General features: G+C 45.4%; 1 protein-coding gene across 1 annotated transcript; it reads right to left on the reverse strand.

Moving 5' to 3' along the window:
- Positions 1-4,274: 4,274 nt before the first annotated feature.
- arl4ab (ADP-ribosylation factor-like 4ab) lies at positions 4,275-8,807 on the reverse strand. Its single transcript, XM_070921586.1, has 2 exons — positions 8,724-8,807; positions 4,275-7,446 (listed from the first exon to the last, which is right to left on the reverse strand). The coding sequence occupies exon 2, from the start codon at positions 7,367-7,369 to the stop codon at positions 6,764-6,766; it is 606 nt and encodes a 201-aa protein (XP_070777687.1). The 5' UTR covers positions 7,370-7,446; positions 8,724-8,807; the 3' UTR covers positions 4,275-6,763.
- Between the last annotated feature and the right edge of the window lie 1,463 nt (positions 8,808-10,270).

Here is a 10,270-nt window from a genome sequence, read left to right on the forward strand (position 1 = left end):
CTCTCGATTAAGCATGTCAAAGCCCCCCGCAGGACCTTTTGTACTCCATTGCTTCCATTTCCGTGAGACTTGGTTTACCCATAGGCACGATTAAAGCTTATGATTCGGCTTGGTTCTTCCACTCTTTCGCCATCTTACAAATGCAAAGCATCAAAGCCACGCTAGCAGCACACAGGACCAAGGCGTAAGTGCTCCAGGGACCGACACGCTCAGGTGTGGTGACTATACAACCAGAAGTCTGATAGTCTCTTGCCAAGGCACTCAAGACTACGACTAACGGTAATTTTTGTTTTTCTCTACCATTATGATGTACCTCATTGATGGTTTCAAACCCTGGTTCTCCTCAAAGCCGGCACTCATGGGGAAACAGAAGATTCTCACATCAGTAGCGTCAGTCTCCGAATCCATGCAGTTTTTTGTGGGATTTAATGGTAACACATTTACAAACTGTGTGTGAACCTGCTGCATTGATTGCGTCATACGCTATGTTTTTCTCTTGCAGTTTTCTAAGCAAAATCTTGACGTCTGACTGAAGCCAAAACATTCCCTCCAAAGTGACAAAAATCCATTTAGAAGTGATCATTTCCTGTGAGATTGGGCTCAATGCCGATGTGTAAAATGTACAAGATACTGTATTTGTCAAATGAGAACAGATGCCGTACAAACACACGTCATGGCTAGTGATGAGAAGACCGGTTCTGGGGAGTAACCCGATTCTTTTCATTGACCCGACATCGGCGACACCACCCGTGGACGGTGAACTCAACCTGGCTCTTATGCGCAGAAGCAGGATTTTGGATTCACTCCCGCTTGCGGATTGCGGGTCAACTCGTTCCTCTTTAAGGGACGCAAAGATAACATGCGCCGGTGGTGTGGTACCCGGGCCTCCGGACACATTAGCGCATTAGGGGGACGCCTCGCTCTTCCTACTGACATCCTTAGTGGGAAACTGGCTTTGTTCAGACTTCGAGGCTCTCAGCAGCCCAAACCCCCCCCCCCCTCCACTGGGGTCAGAAACAGGTACAATAAACAAGCAGGGCGGTTCGAGGTTTCTGCGAAACTTCAAAGTACCTTTGATTCTTGTTAAATAGAGATGATGGCTGGTTCTGTTTAAACAGAGATAAAAAGGGAGCAACAGTGGAAGGGCTTACAAAGGTCAGGATTATGCAACAAGCCCCAGTACAGGCTGCTCCCTGCTCTCTGGGATGTTTGGATTGAGCAGCGTTACCTAATGACACAGCTGGGCAGCATTTGAAGTTGTAAACATACTTGGAATGAGTCATGTTGAAAGCATAGATATGGTTATCATAGATCATATATATATATATCTCTATAGATATATATATATATTCTTAAAATCATTTTTGTGGTCCTTTTTCTGTTGCTTTTCAGGGATGTAGCTAGCTAGCTAGCTAGCTAGATGTAGTATGACAGTTACACATTTAGCATTTCTGCAGAATTTTCATCCTAGCTACGTGAAGAAGGCTATAAAATGTAACTGTGGTAAAAATAATTTTTAAAAAAAATTCCCAAGAGATCTGGTACAATACGGGAGGAATAATTCGGAGACAGTTATTTTAATCAGCTTTCAAATCTTGCATACTTTCACACCTCCACACACCAGGCTAATCGCTGTGCAAGCCTCTAGCCAACTGCCATAAAACTCGACAGAAGAAGTACAAGATGGGGCGAGGCCTGGACGTACGTGACGGAAGGCGGCTCTTTTTTCAGGAACAAAGGCAGGCGAGGACCTATTTTCGTCCGGCGCCAGCGTTCTTGTAATGTATTTAATATTCAGCAAGTTTGCGAGACAAGTGATGTTTGTTTTTTGTTTTTTTTTGGTGATCTGCTTGAATCAGGAACACAAATTCGATGCATTCAAATATGCCGTCGGCGGAGCCTTGCGATTGGTTCGCTCACTCCACCCCTCCACGTTCTTGTCCCTGCAACGTCACTGCTTTCATTCACAACACGGCCGCACCGGCATTTTCCCTGAAAGGCTACTAGGTCTTGAGGTGGGGAAATTGGTGGTACAGATTCCCCTGAGTATTGATCACTGCCCCTATTCACACATGACCCCCACGCGGTAGGAGTTCCTGAACATTGTGACGTGTGAAAGGGGCTTTTGACTTCAATGACTGAGTCCTAGAACCCGGAAATGAGTTCGCATTTTTACACTTCCGGTTCCCTCGTCTGGAAGAATGAATGGGTTTTTGGTTAGATGCCTGAAATAAGGTCTGTGGTTAACACAAGCTTAAGAGATTTCAAAGTTTTGTTCTACGACATGAAACACCGTAGATACCCCCACTTGTGAATTTTGAAGCTTTTACGTGTCTTAAAAAAGGCAGTTGCTAACAGGTGGCTAAATGAGACTATATCTATCTATATTCTCTTAAAAGTGAAGCTCGGCGGTGGTGACATTGGAGTAATGCGACCGTGGTGTAGTTCCTTCGTAGCCTAACGTTAGCTTTTCACTTCTGGCGATTCCATTTACGCTTCAAAAACCATAAAAGTGGAGTTCACTAGTGAAGATTATCTCGCTGAACAAAAAGTTTAAGTATCATAAACTTTTAGCCACAGAGCTTATTTTCTGCAATGATCCAAAATCCCATAGGTTGATGGCAACTTCCGGGTTGGCCTACAAAAATACGCCGTCCCTGCAACGCTCTATGTCACTAATGTCATGCTCTCTACTCGGCGTTTAAGGGTTGGACTGGGTCGCGGGTTGCGGGTGGGGGTTGCGGTGGCAGACCGCCAGGCTCTTCTCAGGAAACCGAGGCAGGCAGGGAGTGGTTCCTCTTCCCTTATCACCATATCCTGTCCTCCACTCTGACGGCCGCACTGTTTACACCACCTTCACAGCCCCCGCTGAACGGGGATCAGATTAGCAGCTCACACAGTCATCAATCAGCTTGAACAAACCCCACAACACTCACACTCACACCACCCTCCTGCTGAATACACGCTCTTCAGACGGATGGTCGTGCTTTCAAAGTCCATTTCCTCAGTTGTTGAGAAAGCGAAGGATCAAAGACTGGACCACTGGATGTGACTGAAATACACAAAAGCGCATTAGTTGTCCAGCCTCTACGGGTTTCTTAAGGCTGATACCAGCACTGGATCCGCATTGCTTCATTTCTGATTCTATTTTTTTTTGTTCTTTCCTTCAATTTCTCTTTTATCCCCGCCGAATTGTAAACATTTGAATGCGCCACAGGGCCCAATGTCTCCATGGGAATTAATAAAACATCTACTTTGATACTGACTTTTTAAACCTCATTTTTGGCAGCATGTCAGATTTGCATATGTGGTTCTTGTACTCTAGGACTACCGGGCAACAAAAATCCGGGGCCCTGAACACGTGCAGCCTCAGTGGGACACCCTTCAATACATCCCTCGTCACACCTGGACAAATACCTGAATCAACAAGTAAACACACTGAACTGTTTCCAATAGAGGAATCAGCCCTCGTTTTTCAACATACTGTAATCACCGCGTGAAGCTTTCTCTATGAGGTTTTGTGACGTAACAGGACTATCTTTCTATCATGGTTCTTTAGGTCTTCATTGTACCCTGGACATAAGACAAAGGAGGGAAGCCAATTTACTCTGGGCCCTACACTGAGAAAGAACTATTGTAATTACCGATTGCTGCCATTTTAAGGCGTTGGATAGTTCACAAAAAAAACCCAAATGGGATCCTTGAAAGTTCCCGAGAAGCACTTGTGCCTCAGTTTGTACGCTTCTCATGAGCTTCGTCTGCTTAGCTAAAGCTGGGTAAGATGTGAGCTTACACGCTCAATTAACCTTTCGAGCACGGAAGTTCATTTCTTGACTTTTGGGAAACAGTGTGTGTGACAAAAGGGGCTTCCAACCACAACTTCTTATTTAGGTAAAAAAAAAAAATGTATCAGCTATCAATAAATACCAAGGGCACACTGCAGAACATTTGGATTTCAAGCAACGCCGTGTCCCTCTGGATTATCAGCTAATATAAATGCAAACAGGGTGTCTCCCCTCTTTATCTTTTATCATTTGAATATTCATGACGATGCAACAAGCTCAAGTTTAGAGCACCGAGAGGTTAAACTGGTACGCAGTCTAGAGAGAACATGACTGCACACATCGGCTCGGGTACCTGCAAAGGTCGCTGGTGTCTGTTCCACTTAACCAGGAAGGGCCTCTTTTTTACCCCCTCAGAAAGAGGCCTGACTCAGCCTTCTATCACCCTTTTTTCGCTGTGAACGGTTGGATGAAGAGAAACAAAACACCGGCTACGAGACGTTGTTGCTTTATTCCAAGTGAACAAAGTGGACCAAAACACATAAATATGAACACCCTGCCAAACAGAGTGACTTTCGCTTTTACTTTAAAATGTAATACTTCTTCTTTCGGTTTCAGAATGATACAAAATTCTGTCCTTTCCCAAAGTCAGGAAAAGGATCCATTAAAGTGCATTCCAACGCTGGCTTTGCTGAAAACATCCGAACGTGTCGTCAGATACAGGCGAGAGAGTCTCTGAGGACGGGACGCTCGACTGGGCAGCCGAGGAATATTAGTCCTGCGGAGCCAACTGGGCCTGTCGATCAACAGGACACAAGATCTACAGGGAGCTATGTTGGTGATGAAGTCACAGCCACCCCCCCCCCCCCCTTCCCGAGCCATGAAGTCTCAACTTTTACAGCCACACAGAGACAACTGATAGCTCTTGGACTGTTAAAAATCACATTTACTACTTTGGTTGTGTCCACTTTTCCCCTCCATTTGTTCCTATGCGATTATGCTAAGTAGCCAACTATGGAACCTTTTATCACAGTTAATAAAGCATTACATGTCCAAATCACAATATAACCATAATCATCATAATGACCAAAATCTGAGACTACAACTGAAGAAACATTTGACCAACTGAATCTGCGGTTGACAAATAAAATGACAATGGAATTAGCTTGACAAGCACGATAACCAAATCACCATCAGCGAGTTACGCCAATGTTAGCTGGTAAGGTAACTGCCGTTAGCTAAGGAATGTCGGCTTGCTATTAGGGCTAGCGAATCAATGTTAGCTCACTAAGCTAACGTTAGAAGTATAAAGTGTACTGTGGGTGAAATGTTTTAAAAATCAGTCCAAAAAACAGTCCGGCACTAGCATTTTTTTAGCTAGCAAGAATGAGCAACCGAACCTTGACGCTAATTTGGCCCTGAAGTTTTTCTAAAAACTTTGTTCGTTTTAGACATTTTATTTAAGCCTTGCATAGCCGCTTGTGTTTAGACGTTCAACATTTGAGCACTTCAGCATCTTTTTGTTTTTTTAGTGGAAAACCATGTCTCTATTAGTCAAATGAAGGTAGCGTAAAAGGTATCATTGAAACTCAGCTATCGTATCGGCACTAGAACCAAAAAATGTCAAGTGATACTCATCCCGGCTGGTAAGCTAACGTTCCTTAACTAGTGTTAGCTGGCTAGCTACCTCCCCAGGTAACAAGCAACGGAGAGTGGGTGACTTAATTGAATAAAACAGCTTTTACGGCTAGTATATATGGGAAAGAACATAGCAGAGCCGATACTGGAATTTTTGAGGGTGATAATGAGATTGACATTTGTGAGTTTTCAACACAAAAAAATCGATGATAGTCACCCTTTAACATAAACATGTTTTCTCTAAATTACCTGAATCATATCTTTGGCATATATGTACTGACATCACTCATTACTTACTGACACAGATATATCTGTTATTGGCTTATGTGGGACAATGTATATATAATCGGCCGGGACGATTTATTGGTCCAGTTGTAATTAATGATCTTAATTTTTACTGTTACTTTAAATTATTAACTGTTATAGTGGTACACATGTGGTAGAGGTAATGCATTAATTACTGCGACAAAAAAAAGGGTCCCAATCTGACATTGAGGAACAATCAATCATGCCCTGTACTCAAAACACAGTGCATTCTGGTCTTTGGAGGATACTGCCGGTGGGGAAATCGGAAACATCGCCCCCAGTTGTGCTGTTGACTTGCTGTTTGTGTAAAGTGACAGCTATAGAAAGAAGCCTTTCGCCCTCTTTCAAATCAGAGGAACGCCTGCTTTTCTGCCATCAGTGCGGCTGTGGATGCGGCTTGTCACGTGGCCCAACATCTGGCCCACGGGATGGGAAGGTACACCACCCTAACAATTAAAAGCATTCCCCCCCCCCCGTCATTAACAGCCATCGTGAACAGTGTTTACACGTCGCAGGGCCATTGTGCATCCTGTTCTTAGTGAATCATCGGCCTTCGTGTAAACGGCCGGACCACGGATACAAAACACTCATTGTACTGACGTACGCAACTTGGATTGAGTTGCTCTAACGCAGTCCTGTCTGCAATCTTGACACAAAGCTTTGGCACAATAAAAATAGAAAGACTTGATTGTTGTTTGAACAGGTAAGCAGCGCATATTTTTGACAAATGACATAAAACAGACAGGTCAGAGCTCATTGTCCACTTCCAAAGAGTTTGGCGTAAACTTCATAGCTTGCTGCGGTCGCATTAACTCTGGACTTCCTTTAGAATCACTTGTTGTCCACAGGATTGCTGGCGCCCCAAGTCCACGGGGAAAAAATCAATCCCACTGTCCTCTGTGGTCCGCCAAACTCTGGCTGGCCTGAACAAACATTTCCACTGGACCAGCAGATTGTATGCAACTCACAGTAGTTCTATACGCAGCTTTAGATCCAGCTCACATTTTTATAGTTCCTCCTCCCTCCCCGTTTGCACATCATCTCTTCTTCTTCTGTTGACGCAGCATCTTCCTCCTCTTGGCGATCATGGCGTGCAGCTTCTCCACCCCTTCCTGCAGTCCCTCGCCGATGATGGCGCAAGCGGGCTGGAGGTGCCAGGGCGTGGCGGCGCTGAGCTCGCCCAGAGCCAACATGCTTTCCATCTCGGCCAGGCTGAGCGAGTTCCTCAGGTCCTGTTTGTTAGCCACCACCAGGACCGGCACGCCCTGGTTCTCCGCCAGCCGCGTGATCTTGTGCAGCTCCGTCTTGGCCTCCTCGATGCGCTCGGCGTCCACAGAGTCCACCACGAACACGATGCCGTCGGCGCACCGCGTGTAGGAGCGCCACAGGGGCCGCAGTTTCTCCTGGCCGCCCACGTCCCAGAAGTGGAAGGACGCTGTCCGTTGGCCACCCCCGAGTGGCACTTTGATCTTTTCCGTGTTAAAACCCTTAGTTGGGACGGTGTTCACGAACTCATTGAAACGCAGGCGGTACAGCACGGTGGTCTTGCCCGCGCAGTCCAGCCCTAGAATGACAATGTGGAGCGCCTGGAAGGACGGCAGGCAGGGGAAGAGGGAGTGATGATCCGATAATCGGTTCCCCATGTTGGCATACAGAGCAGGAAGGGTTGTCACCAAATATTGACCAGGCTGCTTTTATTCCATGGGGCTGCAGCAGGAGCCTGGGAGGGGAGGGGAGGGATGGAGGGAGGGAGGATGGGGTGGTCAACACAGTATGCATAATGAGTCAAAGCACACAAACAACCAGCACCCCATTGCTTTACAAAAGACCAAACACCCAAGAAGTGAATATAACCCCCCCCCCCCCGCCCCGCCCCCCCTATATCTTTGGACTACACATCCTCACATTATCCTGGCGGTGGGAGATGAATGAGAAACAGAACAGCGGGGTGGATAGCAGCCGATTTGCACATGTAACGCCACGGCAGCCGGCGGGGATTTCATACGCTAATTTCTTTTCAGTGCGTGAATCTGAATTTGGACCGAAATCCCGGACTCAACCAGTCGCCCGGTGTTCGGTGACAGCGACAGATCACGGGAGGGAGGGGGGGGGGGCGGTTATTTTTAACGACAAAATCAGATTGACATCGAGGTATAGCTATTAAAAAAAAAACTTGACTTCTCTCTTACGCTGAAAGGACATGGCGAATTTCAATTGGAGAAGAAAAAAAAAAAAAAGGTAAATTAATAAAAACCTGGCTGCTTAGAAAACACGCACGAACCGCTAAAAAGAAAAACGGTGATTTAACACTTGGAACGCTCTGGTGAATTCGGCATACTTTGTGGGCCATTCCGGGGGCATTTAACGGCAATAAAATCGCGACTTTTTTTTAGAATTGGTTTGACAGCGACCGCTCCCGCCCTGCCCACCGCGTACTGGCGGAGGGAGACTGAGGACACCGTAAACAGGTGAATTGTCACCCAAAAAAAAAAGAAGTGGATCTTTAAATGAAATTCATTGCTACTTGGTGCATTGGATTCGACCCGAATTGAAGAGCGGGCCACTAAGGGCTCGGGGAATATCGATACTCACATAAAACACGACAAGGTAAAGCTAGCTTTACCCCGCGCTAATTTTGGGTTGGTTTTTTTTAATGGAGCCTGGCGTGTAATTCTCTTTCGCCCCTATGCTTACACCAGACCAGGGCTCGACCAGAGAGTCTATGACGCCAACAAGTGTTTTTAAAAAATTTAAATAAAAGTTAAATTGGCTTTTATTGTGGGCCCAGTGTGTCTGACAGCCAGGCCCCGCACGCTTTACACATAACGTTAAACGAAACGCAACAACACAGGAGGAACGGCTAAGTTAACTGTTGAATTGTGTTGGGGGGGAATTACATATCGGCCGCCTGTAACGTTGTGTCATTTCGTCAGCAGTTACCGCGGTTGTGTTGTGCGCCGAGAGGCGCCTTCCACAGCGCCGTCACAGGAAACTTACCTTCACTAAATGTAGTTATTCCATCACAGACTGGCAGTATGTCCGCGGGAGCCTGCGTCCTCGCCTCACGCCCCGGTCGTATCCTCAGACCCATTTGAGACAGCCAGTGGAGCGGACTCCCTCCCTATTCGTTGCTACAACGGCGCCAAGCCGGACAGAGTCAACCACGCGACTTCCGCTAATGTTTTTCCAAAATAAAGCCTCCCCTGCCAAAGCCACTGCGCGCCTCGTTCTCAAAACGTCTAAATCCTTCATTTAAGTTTGAACACAACAGGAAATCGTGCACTTTTACAACAGGTGATACAGTTTGACAGCTTTTTTTTTTTAATTTATTTTTTTTAAAGTCAGGAAATCCCATCACTGAAGAACTACACAGGAAAGTTCGGAAAGTGGATCCTGAGTTGATCTACTGTTTCCAAGGTAAAGAATAAACTTTAGCCCTCTATTCGTTCGGCGTTAAGCAAAATTAACAGACAAAGCACACAGGTAATACCGAAAAGCCATTCTAAACACACCCTTTGAGCGGCTGGATTTTCCCCCCAGGAACAAACCCCAAACCATGTAACACTCATTGGGAGTTTTCCTTAAATTATACCATTTTCCTTTGAGACACGGGACAACAACACATCAAACCACAAGGGTTTCAGGTAAGGGGGGCAGCTATCTTTTCCAATGCACTTAGTGACGACTGAAACTAAAAAAAAAGTGATGTAATGTAACATTTTTTTTCCACAAGGAGATCAAATGGGTGCAGTTCATAAATTTTTTTTTTTTTTTAAAAATCGTTTCCAAGCGCTTTTATTGCGAAGGACGAGGGTTGAGGTTTTCCGGTGTCATTCTGCCTACACATTGGTCGACTTGACGCACGCGCACGCCCGCCTGGTGGTCGGGAACAACGCCTGCGCGTGGATTTTGCACAGGAACGCTCATGCGCGTCACCTGTTTCTGCCACTCAACAACGGCGGCAACCTCCAAAGAAAGTACCGGGTTGAATTCAGGCCACAAGACAGTGGTTGTCTTATTACTCACAGAACAGCCGTCCTCCCATTTTAATTATGAATACTCTTCACTTGGCTCTAGATGCAAATACACACAAATACTACTTTAAAAAGGGTCAAGAACACATTTGAATGGTTTGTACACGGATGTAGATAATAAACGCTATAATAAACACACCATGATCATTTAGTTCCATCAGATATCATTACAGTAACAATCAGAAGAAGCTGTAACGGTTGACGAATAGTAATAATAATATCACATACATACGTCTTGCAGCTACATTACAGTGTTATCAAACACTTATTAAGGGCTTTTAAATGCTAAATAGGGGGGGGGGGGGGTGCAGGCACCTTTCTTTCCAGCAGCCAGGAGAAGATTAACATCAGTCTTTTTTTATTTTATTTGTATAAATTTTTTGTGTGTGGATACAAACAACTGATGAATAAAAGACATTTACAAGAATGATCCAGGAGGTGTTTCCCAAAGCTTTTCACAACATTTCCATAGATATAATATTTCAGGTACAAAACAAATAGAAAAGTGAA

This window comes from Enoplosus armatus, chromosome 16 (assembly GCF_043641665.1).
Source record: "Enoplosus armatus isolate fEnoArm2 chromosome 16, fEnoArm2.hap1, whole genome shotgun sequence".
In the NCBI taxonomy this organism is placed as follows: Eukaryota; Metazoa; Chordata; class Actinopteri; order Centrarchiformes; family Enoplosidae; genus Enoplosus; species Enoplosus armatus.

Coding starts and splice junctions, on each gene's coding strand:
- arl4ab (XM_070921586.1), bottom strand. CDS start 7,369: ATGGGGAACCGATTATCGGATCATCACTCCCTCTTCCCCTGCCTGCCG.